Source organism: Peromyscus maniculatus, chromosome 6 (genome assembly GCF_049852395.1).
Source record: "Peromyscus maniculatus bairdii isolate BWxNUB_F1_BW_parent chromosome 6, HU_Pman_BW_mat_3.1, whole genome shotgun sequence".
Lineage (NCBI taxonomy): Eukaryota > Metazoa > Chordata > Mammalia > Rodentia > Cricetidae > Peromyscus > Peromyscus maniculatus.
In genome coordinates, this window is record NC_134857.1 from 46,702,216 (window position 1) to 46,719,390 (window position 17,175).

At 41.4% G+C, this 17,175-nt stretch overlaps 1 protein-coding gene across 2 annotated transcripts in view; it reads left to right on the top strand.

The window, feature by feature from the left end:
• Kcnab1 (potassium voltage-gated channel subfamily A regulatory beta subunit 1) overlaps positions 1 to 17,175 on the top strand; it is a 368,345-nt gene that overhangs the window by 302,636 nt on the left and 48,534 nt on the right. For both annotated transcript variants that reach the window (XM_076574194.1, XM_006972621.4), the window contains exon 8: positions 11,046 to 11,132. In XM_076574194.1, coding sequence (XP_076430309.1) covers positions 11,046 to 11,132 — 87 coding nt within the window. The remainder of the gene's footprint in view (positions 1 to 11,045; positions 11,133 to 17,175) is intronic.

The window sequence follows — 17,175 nt, forward strand, 5'->3', positions numbered from 1 at the left end:
ACATTATAGGATTACAATATGGGAAGTGAAACTCATTAATTCACATGAAGCATAATGCTCATCATATAATGAACACAGTGTCATTTTGTCAAGATAATCAGCATTATCATAGAAGCACAACTGCTTTATGGAGGACACTCGGTCCTGAGACTGTGACATACTGGGGATGCCATGATGAATGGCCACCCCCTACCCTAGAGAAAGCTTCCAACTTTCCCTTCTGAGCACAGTCCCTACTGAGTCTTAGTATACAATTGGATACTAAAGTCAAGCCCAGCCTGCCTCTCCCAACCACCACCATGCCTGCTCTTGCACGGCCCAGTGTGTGTGTCTTCTATCATGGGGCTTGTCAATACCAACAACCCAGGTGCTCAGGAAGTCCAGCTGGCCAAGAAGGGCAGTGTGCTACTCCAAAAGATCCAAAAGATCTTTTTTTTTTTTTAAATATAATTGGTTAGGGAAAGAGATTTAGAAAATGGTTCACACTGGAATCTACAAAAAAAGTTATAAAATCAAAGAGAAAAAGAATGGAGAAACTCTTTATTGAATCTCTATTGTTTTAAGACTTAAGTGTATGTGTGTGTGATTTCAGAATTTTCTTTTTTCAGTAGATTTTCTTCAAGGCCTCATGCAACTTAATAGGAATACCTTAATTTTCTACTTTCCTTAGTTAAGGCGTTCTCATAGGATGGCAAACAAGTTCAGCAGAAATCTACGGCAACCCAGATTCTGACTTTCATGCAAACATTGAGAGTTTTGAGATTGGGACCACTTGTTATGTTTTTGTTGGTGCTCTTTTGAAGTTCATAGTTTCAACCAAAGACAAGGGCTAATGAGTAGCAGAGTTACCCCCATAGGACATTTGTATGCAAACTGAAATTAGAGAATTAAATGAATTCTGCAGAGGAGGACTGCCATGAGATTCTTAAACCAAAAATACAGTTTGAAGAGGTTTATAGATAATTATACTTGGATTTTATTGGCACATTCCCTATGAGAAAGGTGACCTTATTAAACATTGGTGATTCATATGCACATTAAATCCAAGGAGCAACGTTTGAAAAGAAGACAAAGCTGGCTGACCTTGGACACCTGAGTTATTTTACAGAGTATGAAATGAGTTTGGCTTGTGTATAATGTAGTTTCTTTGAAAAATGTATGAAAAGCCTTCTCTATGAGACAGTCTTTGACTTAGGCCCAATTGTTGTGATTTCCTTTTTTTTTTTTTAACAAGGAAAAAGAAGACATTTTGCTAAGAGGTTTATTATATCCCTTCTGAATCCCAAGGTCTTTGGGGATCTACAATCCTTTATACTCATTGTTTCACGCTTTACTAAGACCCAAACTGTGCCTTGAGAATCTGACAGATCAAATTCTTCAAGGGCCTCCCTCACAAGAAGGAACAGGAACAGCTTGATAAGTCACTGTCTTGGTCAGTGTTCTGTTGCTGTAATGAGACGCCATGATCACAGTAACTCATAAAATAAGCTTTTGGGGGCTGGAGGGATGGCTCAGTGGTTAAGAGTTCTTCCAGAGTACCCGGGTTCAATTTCCATCACCCACACTGCAGCTCACAAGTGTCTGTGATTCCAATTCCAGGGGATCAGATACCCTCACACAGACATACATGCAGGCAAAACATCAGTGCTCATAAAATAAAATAAGCACTTAACTAGGGCTTGCTTATAGTTTCAGAAGTTTAATCCATTGTCATCATGGCGGGAAGCATGGTGGGCATGGAGGCAGACATGGCTCTAGAGAAGTAGCGAGTTCTGTATCCAGATCCATGGGCAATAGGAAGAAAGAGACACTGGGCCTAGCATGAGATTTTGAAACCTCAAAGCCCACCTCCAATGACACACCCTCTCCAACAAGGCCACACTTCCTCCAAATAGTGTCTCTCCCTGGTATCCAAGCATTCAAATCTATGAGCCTTTGGGGGGATTCTTATTCAAACCACCACAGTCACATTGTCAGAACAAGTCCATTCCTCATAAGATTTTACAGTCAAAAGCTGTGCCAAATCACAAGCCACGTCTACTGGCTCAGGAGAAGGGAATAGGTGGCGGGATCTCAGCTTGAAACTTTTTGGTGAGGGCCAAATGTGAAAACCCACCTCCTCCTTTAAAAGAAAGACTAGCCATGATTTAAAAAACTGTCGATGATCTCTCAGTTAAAGATTACATTTTCTGAGCAAAGTGAGTCATCACAGTGTTCCTTTCCCATATACCATGTTCATGAACACTTATGCCCACTCATGACAACCATGTTTCACAATGGAATATGAAGCCTCATGTGATTTGAATAGAGTAGGTACCTTTAATAGAAGAAGCAGATGACTGAGAGGACTCCACAGATGAAATTGGAAGCTATATAGAAAAATCATGTGACGTTTTCCCAAGCTAGATTGGAAAGCAAGAACATGATAGATTTGATAAAGCAGTGTACTTAAATAGAGCCCTTGCAGACTTGACTCTATACACTAATTTGCTATTGATACATGGGTAAAGCAGCAACACTGGGCAGCTGATGCACTTATAACCATGCTCCTCTGTTTAAAGTGTGCAATAAACTCATTGTTTTAGAAACCTGTACAAAAATATTAGTTCTAAGATGAGCATGGTAGTGCACACCTTTAATCTCAGCACTGGGGAGGGGTATCTTTGAGTTCAAGGCTAAGGCTAATCTGGTCTACAAGGCAAGTTCCAGGACAGACAGAGCTACACAGAGAAACTCTGTCTGAAAAAAAAAAAAAGCAATAAAAAAATTAAAAAGCCTGGAGAGAATGGCTCAGTGATTAAAAGCACTGGCTGTTCTTTCTGAGGTTCTGAGTTCAATTCCTGGCACCCACATAGCAGCTCTGTAACTTGTAGATTCGTGTGATCTGGAGTGCAAATGTAAATGCAGACAAAATACTCATACACATAAACAAATACATCTTTTAAACAAATAAGAAAAACCAAAATGAATTAATTAATAAATCTAAACAATATCAGAACCTAGAAGAAAAACAGACAGGTCTATTTTCTTGTGGTCATTTGAAAGTATATAATTTATTATAACGTGGACTTTTGAAAAGCTTCTGCCAGTTAACTTTTAGATACCACTTCTAGGATGCAGAACATGTCTCTGCTCCTTCAGGACTCACTTCCCAGGATCCTTAGTGCCTCTGCAAGTGCACTCACTGCAACTGTGTCTTTAGCTTGTTATTAGCTGCCCACATACTCCTGTGGTGGAGCCAGGATTAAAGTACTTTTGCATGTCTATTTAAACTTAAAATAATAATGGTTCCAAGTCAGTGCTCAATAAAACATTTGCTAGATGACGGTTTATTTTAGCAAATCCCTAAATAGATTAGGAGACATTTGTTGAGCACCTTTGTAGTGCTGTGATTTACCTATTCCTCCAAGACTACAGCATAAAAGCAGGAAAAGGCTGTGTGTCCTGACTTGGTTTCCAATCACATGAAAGATCAAGAATGGAAGATCATGTAAGCTAAGAACAGTGCACTCCTAAAACCCTCACCCCAGCATTCATGAGGCTAAGTCAGGAGAACCGAGACCTCTAAAGAAGGCTGGGCTACTTAGGCAGGCAAGGAGGAAGAAGGGGGCGGGGAGGAGGAGGGTGAAAGGGAAAGAGAGAATTCCAGATGGGAGAGGAAGAAGGAGAGAGAAGGAAGGGGGAAAGAGAGGAAGGAAAGAAGGAAGGAGGAGGGACCACCTGGCCCAGTTTCCTCTTTGGACAGATTAGGAAACAAGAAGTTCAGCGAGCCTGAGACATGGCTCACCATTAATGCCACCTCACATCAGTACTCAGGCACTCTCCAGCTCTATGCTTTACCTTCTTTAAATAAAGAGTGGCCCACCCAGCTGCCAAGCACTCCCTGTGTGTGGTAAGTGCCTCTCAGACCCTCAGCCTAGTTATAACCACCTGGCTTAGGCTGTAAATCTAGGCGTCATCGTTGCTTAGGCTGTAAATCTAGGCGTCATCGTTGCTTTGTGTAGCCAGCGTACCCTGCATCCATAACAATGTCCAGTCCAATTATTTCTATGTACACAACTTGTTCTGAATTTGAACATGTCTAGCCAGCTTAGTCTGGGCTTGATCTGCTGCATTAATCTCTTTCAGTCTTGTTTCTATGGGATCTACTCAGCAGGCAAAGCCACCAGTCCAATATGAAAACTGACTGCATTGGGCCTGCCTCATTTCTTCCTCCCAACTCCCCACCATTCCTGCATCCCTTGCCAGTGTTTCAAAGTATCACAAAGAATAAAATTCCAAACACATACCATGAGTTACAGAATACGCAGACGACTTTCAGAGTGACCCAGATTGGGGATACAATGGCCCACATGTCAGATGCTGGGGCCTTTAACTTGACCCAGCACACAGTTCTTCATGCACTCAAATGAACACATTTATATCTCTGCCAAAACATCAAAACATGGTACTTCCAGAGAAATAATTGAGGGGTAAAGAATGACTAAATATTGACCACATACGGGGAGGTGGACCTGTTGTGCCATTGCTGTGGATAGACATTATAACTGAACAATGAACATAGGCCTATGGATGCCCTCAGTGCACACATTTGGCTCCTTGGGGTTGAAGACTGTATCTGTATTATTTTTATAGTCCTAGAACCTGGGGATCTCATTTTGGGGATCAAATGGAGATTTTCCAGGTGAAATGATAAATGAGCATACATGTTCTGCAGTGGTACCAAGTCTCTCTGGCTTCTCTTCTTACCCACACTAATGAGGCCCAGTGGGGGTGAGGGGCATATCAGAAAGGAGGACACTTGTTTTCCAGGGCTGGGCATGGACCAAAGTAATGGGCATGGACCAAAGCAATGGGCATGAACCAAAGTAATGGGCATAGACCACAGTAATGCCCCTGCTTCCCTTCAGCCAAGGGGTTCCAAGATATTTGGCATTTAATCTTTAACCCTCCCTCTGACATGACTACTACAGTGTTATACTACATTATATTTACTACATTGTAATTACCACACCACATTTTTGTCCAACACCTCAGACAGCGTTCTCTACAGTGGCAGTTCCTAAGATGATAAGTTTGTTAGCCCAGGTACAGGTTGCAGAACTAAATCACAAAAACAATTGTTTTAATCACCAAGAATGATTTCAAACCTTATTTGTTTGGTTTCCTGTGTCTTATATTCTGTCTACATACCATTTTTCCCAAAATTGGTTTATATCATGGTACTTTAAAAGGTGGATTTCCTTTCAAGCTGCTCCTTGAGTAAGTTGGTGCTATCCGCACCATGAAAGAGTTATTTGACCGTCTGCTCTGACCTCCTCATCAAAGCTTTTAACCGGAGCCACTGCAGACCACCCTTTCTCAATGAATAAAAAATATTTCCGGGGCTGTATTCCAGCATTCCATTTGTCTGTGCGAAGAGTAATTGTGGCTATCCAATAAACTAGTTTGAAAATCAAACTTAAATGAGCCAAATTTAAATTTATAAGAGCCTCATTTAACAGGCAATTAATTTTATGCTTATAATAAAAAGAGAAAACCTTCCATCTTCCTGAGGGATTAAAGAGGCTGATAAGGGACTGCTGTGCCTCTTGGGAATGAGATAAAACAGTTCCCTGAATGTTGCCCTCCTTTTGGCTGCATGATATTATATATAATATATTCTATTTGGGGGGAAGTATTAATATTAGTGAAATTAATTAATTTTTCCTGAATGTTCCTAAGAATTTGACCAAATGTTTAGGACTGAATCATAAGCTATTGCTTCCAGATTCCCTGAGTTCCATTCTTTTTATTATATTAGAGCTTACATTCTTATGGCTTTTGTTCCTTTCCAATATAAAGGAAAAATGAAGCTGGACCCATTGGTACAGGCATGTAATCCCAGCTACCCTAGGGGCTAAGGGAGGGGGATTTCAAATTGAAGGCCAGCCTGGGCAATTTGTCTCATAGTGAAAAGTAAAAAGGTGAGTGGAGATGTAGCTTGGTCCCAGACTGTTTGCCTACTATCCACAAGGCCCGAGGTTCGAGACCCAGTGTCACAGAAGGAGAAAGAGGAAGGGATCAATAAAAGGATGTAGCTTGACCATTTGATAGAATTAGTAAGTGCCGAACATAGCCTTTATCTGCTCTCCTTTTTACATGACTGTTAAAACATACATTCATTTAGTGGAGTTCAGGCAGTCTTCTTCCCTAACTTTAGAAAGAAGCAAAAAGAACCTTGGAGAGAAGCTGCTTTTTATTCTAAACTCGGCTTCCAGCTATGGCCACAAGTGTCACTGTGGAAGGTCATTCCCAGGCTTGCAGAGTTCCCACTGAGAGTGAGAGCCACCATGAGAGAGGCTTGAGATTTTCTCTGTTGAAGCAAAGTCAGCCTTTAATATAATTTAATGGTTCCAGGGATTAACTAGCACATCATTGCATCCAATGTATTTTTCCTATTCTTAATTAAAATTTTATCAAAAAAATGCACCTATTTGAGGGATATCTTGTGCATGCATACATTAGATAACACTTAAATCAAGATAAGCAAATCCAGCTGGATGTGGTGGTGCTTACCTTTAATCCCTGCACCGAGAGGCAGAGGCAGGCAGATCTCTGAGAGTTCGAGGCCAGCCTGGTCTACAGAGCGAGTTCCAGGACAGCCAGAGCTGTTACACAGAGAAATCCTGTCTCAAAAAACAAAAACAAAAAGATAAGCAAATCTAGCCCTCAAATATTTATCATGTCTTTTGTTAGAAACATTCAAATTCTAATCTGTTTTTGGAATAGACAGTACATTGTTACTGGGCGTTGCTCTACTGTGCAGCAGAACTTATTTCTCTACATATTTAACTTAGTGCCCATCTGTTAACCAACCTTTCCCATCTCCCCTTCCTCACTACTTCCCACATCCAGCATCTGATAAACGTTATTCCACTTTCTTTAGATTTATTTTTATTCTGTGTGTAGGAGCATTATGTCTGAATGTATATATGTGCACGATGTGCCTGTAGTGTCCAAGGAGACTAGAGGATGTCACCAGGTCCCCCTGGAAGTGCAGATCCAGACAACTGTGAACTGTCATGTGGGTGTTAAGAGGACCCTCGGTTTCCAACTGTTGAGCATCTCTCCAGCCCCCAACATAATCTTTTTAGTTCTTCATATAAGTAAGATCATTTGGTTTTTGTCTTCTTATAACTGTTTTTTAATTTAGAATAATGTTTTTCTTTCCATTCATGTCATAAATGAGATATCCCCTTTTAGTGATTGAATATAATATGCATGAACATATAATATATTTATGTATAAATACCACATTTTCTTCATTTATTTTAAGAAATGTGTGTTTCAGCCCATTACCCATTTCACAATTGAATCATGATAATGATGATGGTGGTGGTGGTGGTATGGTAATGATTTCCTATTGAGTTGAGTTTCTTCAATATTCTTGATATCCTCAATCAGATGGATAGTGGGCAACTATTCCTTCATTATATGTATGGGTAAACCATGTTTATTCCTATAGAATTAGTTTTTATTACACATTTTATTAAATGCATTCTTTGACAATTTTATACGTATACATAATACATCCTGGTTACTCTCTCTTCCCTCTCTCCCATCTTCCTCTAACTGCCAATGTCCCCTCTTCCCAAAAGTCTCTTTCCTACATTCATGTGTTTTTATTCTCTTTTGTGACACCCTGAGTCTAACCAGGGGAGTCATGTGATCATGAGCTTGGAACTGGAGTCACACATAGGGATACAACTAAATATAATGACTGAGCCTCCCCCAGAGTCCACCAGTAGGCAATAGTTCATCAGGAAGGGGTAGGGACCATGATGATTGATTGATATTCAATGGTATACAAGTCCAGTGGAGACAGCCACAGATAGCACTGAAATCATGGCTGCACTCACTGCGTCATACCCAGAAGCTAACATTTCACAGCCTTTCTGGCTCTCGCATTCTTCCTGACCCCTCTTTCTATAATGATCCTTGAGCATTGAAAAGGACGGTGTAGATATCCTCTGTAGGCCCGAGCACTGGATTGTTGCTCTTTCTCAGCACATTCACCACCATTCATGTCATTATATCTTTCATAAATTTATTTGTACCTCTTTTTAAATTTATGTGTATGTATTCGTGTCTGTGTGAGTAGGTGCCACATGTGTGTGTGTGCAGGGGTGTGCTCAAGGCCAGAAGAGAGCTAGAGTTACAGGCTATTGTACGCCAGTCAACTGTGCTGGGAACTGAACTGGGGTACCCTGGCAGAGCAGAAAAGCCTTATTCACTGCTGGGCTATCTCCCCGGCCCCTTGTTACGATTAATAAATGTTTAACTCTAGGATTCTGAAGCCCTTGTTGAAACCCCCAAACCTGAATATCTGTTGTTTAAGTGATGTTCTTAAGATCCTATGGGCATTCCTCACACATCTTCATCCCCACCCCAACCCCGGGCATATTCAAATGTCTTGTCTTAGAGTTGGCTGCATCTTCTGTTACATGGATTCTGCTATGGATGCCTTCAATTCCACTTTCATTTCATTTCCAGCTCCAGGGTTTGTTTCGGTTTTTAAAAATCACTCTACTTTCTGTAGTAAGGTTGCCTGGTGATTACTGAATGGCTTCTCTTGTGTTTTTAATTTTTGTTTTGGGTTTTGTTTATGTTTTTCGAGACAGGGTTTCTCTGTATAGCCCTGGGTGTCCTTGAACTCACTCTGTAGACCAGGCTGGCCTCATAACTGTACCTCTATCTCTTAAGTGCAGGGATGAAAGGCATGTGTCACCTTGTGGTTTCTAGTACATTTTTAAAAACCATGTTTCAGTAGGTTATCTCTAAGACATTTTCCACCCCTGACCATTTGTGGCTTTAAAAAATACATTTCTTTTTATCTTTTGAGATTATAATTGTTTTATTTCCCCTTCCCTTTCCTCCCTCCAAACCCTCCCCTGTATCCTTCCTTGCTCTTTCAAAATCATGGCCTCTATTTTTCATTATTAGTTTTTACTTACATACATATACATACACACACACACATATATATACAGATACATATATTCCTAAATTATTCATAAATACATGTATTCATAAATACAACCTATGTAACATTACTTGTATGTATATTTTCGGAGATGAGCATTTGGTATTGGATAACCAATTGGTGTTCTCTTCCCTGGGAGAGACTATTTGTCCCCGTCTCAGCTGACTACTTCACGAAACAGGATCTCATTATGTCACTCAGACTGACCTCTAAATTGCAATCGCCTACCTCAACATTCCTAGCGCTGGGATGACAGGCATGTGTCACCATACCCAACCTCTCTGTATTTTCTTGAAGTTCATTAAGTTTCCAGAAAATCACTGTTTAGAATTCTTGTCCAAGAGGCCACACATAAACATTACCTCATCATCAGCCTCCGACATCTCATAGTTCCCTGGAAGCTCTTGAGACTTATTAGTATCTGACAACATCCATGCATTGAAATATCAGGCCCACACTCCAGTTTCACTGTAAGGGTCCCTGGTCTTCCGGGAAATCTAAGAAGGCTGTTTGTTCGGGAGCCTGTGGTCATTGCCACTGTTCCAACACTAGACAGCGCTAGTCCTGGTAACGCCAAAACCAGTGCTGCTGTTCTGTTTGGGAAAGATGTCGTCCCTAGCTTAGGTTTGTTACAAGTCAGCAATTGGTGTGCTCCACATGATAGATTGGAGGACTGCCTAAAGAAGGCAATCCAACCTCAAGATCATTTAAACTCCATCTGAAACAAGGCAGGACCAACACACCTCATCTACAATCACTAAGCTGTGGTCAGGAACAACAGGATTCTACTCAGTCCTGAGCCTCACCACAAGGGATCCAGCCAAAGCGGCCAAGTTCTGGGTCCCATCTCAGCTTGCTGAGACCTGTGTAACTATGCTTCTCTGGCCTGCCTGGTGCTGTGGTCCACCGCTGGCCTGAGACCACTGCAGCCATGCTTGGTGATGCCAGCTGGAACACAAGTGCACCTCATGTGACATGCAGGCTTCTGCCTGGATGCTCTTCTCAGGCTCTAGCTGCAGGGAGATCCACAGCCCCAGCACTGAGTTTCAGGTCAAAGTTCTACGCCTATTTCTGCCATAAGCGACTTGCAAATGAAATCTCTTTGAACTCTTTGCCTGAGGTTGAGGGTGAATAGTGGAGGCAATCTCTTGGCTAGCAGGATTGGTGCTAAGTCGTGCCACACCTGAAGCTACAGCCTTTAGAACTGATAGATAGATAGTTCTGGCCACAGTTAGCAGTTGTGGAGGTGAGAGCCCAAGTCTATTACACCAAGATGAGAGATTCCTGCCTCACTCTGTGGTGGATCCAGAGACTCTGTGAACAATGCCTGGGAGCAAGGGCCATGGGATCTACCCAGTAGTGAATTTCACCCTAGTGAGATTGGAACTGGGTCCAAGTCTAAGGCGTTAACTTCTCCTCCCCTCCCAAGAAGGGGCAGCTCTCTCTATGTCCGCATTTCTCAAGCTGTGGGTCGAGACCCCTTTGGGGATCAAATGATCCTTCACAGGGGTTGCTTAAGATCATCAGAAAACATGAATATTTACATTATGATTCATAACAATAACAAAGTTACACTTATGAAGTAGCAACAAAAATAATTTTGTGGTTGAGGTCACCACAACATGAGGAACTGTATGAGAGGGTCGCAGCATTAGGAAGGTTGAAAACCACTGGTCTAGGCTGTTTGATTCTTGGATTTGTGGATTTCCCTCCAGCTTTCTCAGCCAACTCTTTTCATTAATACGCTAAAAACCAGATCCTATCATCTCTCATCTGGTTTCCTTAACTCCTGTGAAGGTTGTTCATCCGTAAATAACTCGGACTGGTATTTCTACGAGTGAATAATTCCTGCCTATGGTCTTGCTATGCCCTTTTCAGAGGATTTTTGTAACTAATTCAGTGTTTGTTTTTAAGTAAATGTTTGAAAGAAATCCAACTCAAGCCCTTCCTCATAGTGTTCCCATCTGGACTCCTCGGGCCTTTTGCTATGTTTTCTTCTGTTTTCTGCTTCCGCCCCTAGGACTGAAAGGCTCCCTCCAGAGGCTGCAGCTGGAATACGTGGACGTGGTCTTTGCAAACCGTCCAGACAGCAACACCCCCATGGAAGGTGAGTAAAGGGATTTAATAAGAAGCTGCAGAATTGCTGGTCCTAGCCAGAAGACTGTGTCTACTCACAGTAAGTAATGAATATTCCGACTGATAAGACAGAATAAAAAAAGCAAAACCTTTCTGATATCCTTTATCCTCTGCATTTACCCTGAAAGCCGATAGATAGACTACTTTTTCTCCTCCTCTTCCTCTTCCTCTCCCTTCTTCTAACCTCTTCTACCTTTATTCTTGGTGGCTTTTCTTGGTTGCAAAGTATTCATTTTCTCCAGATTCATTTCACTTTCGTGAGTTCATCAACTAAAACAATTACATGAATCAGAAGGGGTTTAGAACACAACCATCCTTTCCGAGGGACTCCTCTGACGACCTTCCTTTTCTACAGTGACGCTAAGTCTGATTAGTTTCCTGGGTAATGACTGCTGAGTGCCGCTGAGGGCGGAGATTTGACAGGAAATGCTCGAATGAGGCTCTTTTCTGCGGCTTGGCTGTGGATGCTCAGCGAAGCTGTCCAACTGTCACCTTCTGTCAGAAAACCAGTTTGTCCCCTGGGAAAACTTTCAGAGCATTCCTCAAGCCACACTTCCTTCATTGTGCTTGTTTGCCAACCCTGCCTGGGATGGCTGGGAAATAAGATGGCTTGGGACCACAAAACAGAAAAGGCTATTGAGATTTCCAAGCATGTGGATCAGAGTGACCTGAGGATAGAGATATTTCTAGATGAACAGTGAGTATTTGGTTGGTTTGGGGTTTTTGTTGTTGTTAAGTTTTACAACATTTGGACTATCAATTTGTTAACCACTCAAATAGTGTAGTCCACATAAAATTACACTTAAAGTAATTTTGTGATAATTCAAAAAGCTGTTCACATTGTTGTAATAAATTCAGTTCTGTGAAGATTTATCCTTGCTGTCGGGTCATAGAAATTAAGGAAAATATAAATGTTTAAAGTTCATAGAAATTTCTCTAGGTTGCATTTTTGACCACACACCCACACCAAAAAAAAAAAAAAAGAGAGAGAGAGACATTTATCTTTTTTAAATCTTTTTTATTGCTTTGCCATTTATCTTTTCCAACTACAGAGAAACTATACACAGATAACTTTATCTATATACACACTATGTTTATATATCATACATATGTGTATATATATCTGTCAAAACAAAGATTGTTTGATAAAGCAAATCATAAACTGTATTAGAGATATTTATTTCAAGGATACTATGGGGTCACATAATTCACAAAGACACATTAAAACAGAGCACTAAAGCCATGTAGTCAGCAGAACTACCAAATTAACCAAAAGGTGGTGGATTCTGAAAGGCTAATTATTTCACATTGGAAGTGCCTGGTGGCTGGTGTCCTCTTCGGAATGGTGTCTTACAACTACTTCATGTATATACATAGGAGAGCAGATAGCTGGGTTTTGCTGTTGTTTTTTTTTCTTCACCTTTCCTGCATCCTACTTTACCTTTAATTTTAGAGTTATCTTATCATCCCTCAATCAGGAACTATAAGCTGCATTTTATCTACAAAAGGAGAGCCATATTACAAGGGTCTCTCAAAGAAAAACTGTAGTTGCAGTATGTGGATGAAACAAGAAGGAAATCCTCCACCTACGTGATGCTAACAGGTTAAGTGCCTCTTGTATAAACCCCAATGATATGCTGAGATTTAGTTAAAAGAAGTTTCCAAGTTTTTTTTTTAAATAGATTGCTGCTACCTGAGCCCGATAGGGTTTGCAGCAAATGCATTATTATCTAACCTCTGCAGAAACCAGAGAAAACTTCATTTTCCCTAAGACGTTCATATAAAATTCCACAAAGGGAAGTAGGAAGCTCTTTCATAATGAGTTATGGTCCTGAAGAGTGTTAAATGATGGGTATTTCCCACTTCTGATTAAGTCACAAAGCACAGACTTCTGTCACTGGCTTGGTAGCAATCACCCACCTTACTTATACTGGAAGGTAGCCTGCAATCTCTCCCCACCCCCAGCCAGGGACCTACCTCAGCCAGCAGGCAGGCCTACAAACCGCTGAAGTGAGGCCTATTCTTCGGGAGGGCTTAGTGCTCTTCTGGCAGTTCTCATGAGGACTCGTCCCATTCACATGGCTTCTGTGTAGCTTGCTCTAGCTTTCTGACAACATGTATCTAAATTCATGCAATCGTTTGTAATTTATAATCACTTATATGTAGGTCAAACAGAAAGGTCAGAGCTGAATTCTGGTCCTGGCAGCACAGACTTTACCCAAACAGAGGCAAGTGCTGTTCTGGGAAATAGAAAGAAAAAGGAAGTAGAGAGACAAGGACTGCCAGGGGGGTTGGGGACATCCTGAAATCCAGAGATGGGGATATTCCAAAGTTGCTTCTAGAGTCTATGTTAAGATTCATGCTGGAGAGCTGGGCAGTGGTGGTGCACGCCTTTAATCCCAACACTCGGGAGGCAGAGCCAGGCAGACTCTGTGAGTTCGAGGCCAGCCTGGTCTACAGCGTGAGATCCAGGACAGGCACCAAAACTACACAGAGAAACCCTGTCTCGAAAAACAAAGCAAACAAACAAACAACGAAAAGATTCGTGCTGGCAATGATTAAGGTCCTGTGTGTGTGCATAGCTAGAAGTTGTACATACACAATGGAGTCTACTTGGAGGATGACTAGTGTTTCTTAAAACAGTGCCTAAGAGACCGATTGTGTATTACCAAAACTACCCTTTGAGACCCTTCAGTGACTGTCAGTCAGTGTAACTCTACAGCCTTTGTCCAACCCCTCTAGACAAAATGGCAAAAACATCTTCGGATATTCACCTAGCCAATTTCTTTAAATAATAGCGAGGAAAACATCTTTAATATCATTACATGATATTGTCTTTATTGTCTCCATACATCACAACTTAGTTGAATCCATTTCTATTTGCTTAAGTTGTACAACAGTAATTACTAAGCAGATATTGTTTAAGTGCATACGAATCAAAACTCCAGGGCCTCAGCATTTGTAGATCTTCATTCACTTAACCATCCCTTTCCAAATCTATAGAGTTGGCACATTTCTTTTAAACTGAAGAGGCCAAAGCATTTCCCCACTGAGGCAGCCCAGCCAGGGCACCACTAGCCCTTCACCATTGTTGATTACCCAAGGAAGTGTAATAAAACAACCAACAGGGAACACTGGACACAAACTATGCGACTGTCAAGATCATGTGTGTGCCCGCTTTGGGTACCTCTAAGTCACATTTTTAAATAACTTCCATTTAAATCTGATTAAAATGCCATCCCCATTTATGTGATCTGTAGCATGAATCAGTGTTAATTGGGGGCGTCTCTAAAATAAACCAAGATGAGTTTCGGCCAATTTCTGCATATCAAACTGCAACCAATTGAGCCAGAAAAAGATCAGTCTTTGCACCTTCTTTACCGTATATGGGCATCATGTATCCCATGAGTCATTGCTACCCATCCCTCCTTCCATTCTTGCCAAAAAATCAAAAGACAAAAAGCAAGTCCTGTTGAGAGAATGGTGGTGAATTCCAAGTGTGCAGTCGGTGGAGAAAACTAGAAGGCGTTTCATTTGCAATCTGCCACCTGATGGAATACAATTAGACATTTTGTGGTGATGAGAAGATGTGACAGCAGAGGGGAGCTTGTGTGCCGTTCCTTCCGTCCTTCTCGTTATTTTTCATGGTTCACCTAGTAGTAAGGCATCTCTCCTTCACAGCAGCTGCCACGCCATCTGTCTCCGCTATACTATCTGGCAATGGTGGCATGTTTTCCAATCGTAGGAAAAAATTCAGCCCCACATCCCATGTCTCCCTTCTTATAACAATATCTCCCTCCTAGTAGAATCACTGAGAGTTCCTTGTCTCTATAAAACTCAAACTGTTCATTCTTTCACTTCATAAGTCAGTGTGCATTTCAGATTCTTCTCTTGAGCTCACTATAGGAGAAGGTTAAAGGCAACTTAAGTCTCGCTGCCCATGGACTGGCAAAGACGCTGTGTCCCATGCTAGGAGGGTTTGGGCTTGTTTTTCTGCTGTTGCCAAATGCAGGGTAATTATCCGGGAAGAAAGCCATTGAGTACCACTATAGTTGTGAAATGGAGATAGCTGTGAAGTGTGGACCACTTGTGAATAATAGCAAAAGAAGAAGCACTTTAATATATAGACTTTTAAAATCTACTGACAGAATATGACGTTTTTTCTTCAACTTAAATTACATTTTAATAAAAACTCAATTTAAAAACAGGCTTGAAATCAAGTCCTTTCATTTAGAACTCATTGCCAAAACTAATCTCCTCAAATTCCTGCATCATTGAATATTATGTCTATACTAATTACTGTTCACACTGTTCATGTTCTCCTTCTTGCGAGCTAGTTCAGGCATAAAGCAACCCAGATGTCTTTATTTCAAGTAAGAGTGGGAAGACCAAAGTTAGTCCCATTGATTCCCATAGTATTTATTAATCAAGCAGCAAGTTCTATAAATATTAATTTCTTCATAAGTCATGTTTTTCACTGTTGCTACGTTCAAACAGGAGTCTATGGATATTTAGGCATCTAGGATATCCCTAACAACTCAGAAAGCAAGAAACTACAGAAAACATTTCAACAGCCTAAATTGTCAGTATTTTATCAGTTATAAAATACTGGACCCAGGTAGTTTATCTTCCAAGTTAAGTTTCTAGAACAAAAACTTTAGCCACCTGAAATTTATATATGTCATTTAACTATAACTGATCAGTGCATCAGGCTTTAACTTTCATTATCACCCCTGATGGGTGCCCCCACCTTGTCCCCAAAATTATAATAACAGCAAGAAGAAACCCTTGGCAAGCTATATGATGATGCTGTCCCAGAAAGATATAAAGCAAGACACTTATGCAATTTAAATTATTTATTAAACACACTAAAAAATTTAAAATAAACAGATGGATTTCATCACAATAGTATTTTAACTACACGCACCACAAAATTATTATTTCAGCATGTAGTCATTTTTAAAATGTGAAAATTTGCTTTTTTCTTACTAAGTCTTTGAAATCCACAGTACACACCATAATTTGGACCTACAACATTTTAAACACTCAAGAGCTACATGTGGGGGAAAAATGCCCTGGATGACCACAGAGGCAAAAACTCTTCCCACTCCAACAGAAGCCTGGGGGATCAGTCCCCTTTGTGTGGCTCTGACTACAGTGCCCAGCAGAAACAACTCAGACTGTTCTGAGAGATTTCTACGAGACATTTCAGCTCATCGTCACAGGGAAGGATCACAGAGAGCATGCAGTGCAACCCATTAACACAGGGAGCATGCAGTGCAACCCATCATCACAGAGAGCATGCAGCGCAACCCATCATCACAGGGAGCATGCAGTGCAACCCATCATCACAGGGAACATGCAGTGCAACCCATCATCACAGGGAGCATGCAGTGCAACCCATCATCACAGAGAGCATGCAGCGCAACCCATCATCACAGGGAGCATGCAGTGCAACCCATCATCACAGGGAACATGCAGTGCAACCCATCATCACAGGGAGCATGCAGTGCAACCCATCATCACAGGGAAGGCATTGCAGGGAGCATGCAGCAGAGGCTCCGCTCTCTCCAACATCCCAGGAACCAGAGACAGGCCAGACCTGGGAGCCAGGCTGTAAGCTTTCAAGAATGCCCATAGTGACTTCTCGCAGACAGGCTCAGTTTCTCAAAGGTTCCACACCCTCCCCAATTATTGCCATCAGTTGGGTACAAGTGTTCAAAATATAAGCCTGTGGGAACTATTTTAGATTCTGCCCCTGACCCCCAGAGGCTCATGTCTTACAAAAGCATTTAGCTCAGCTTCAAGGAGCCCCCAAGTCTTAACTGTCCGACTTCTGTTTGAAAGTCCAAAATCCCAAGATTCTACTGATTTTTCTTTTTTCTTTTGTTTTAGTTTAGTTTTTTGAGACAGAGTTTCTCTCTGCAGTTTTGGTGCCTGTCCTGGAACTTGCTCTGTAGACCAGGCTGGCCTCGAACTCACAGAGATCCACCTGGCTCTGCCTCCCGATTGCT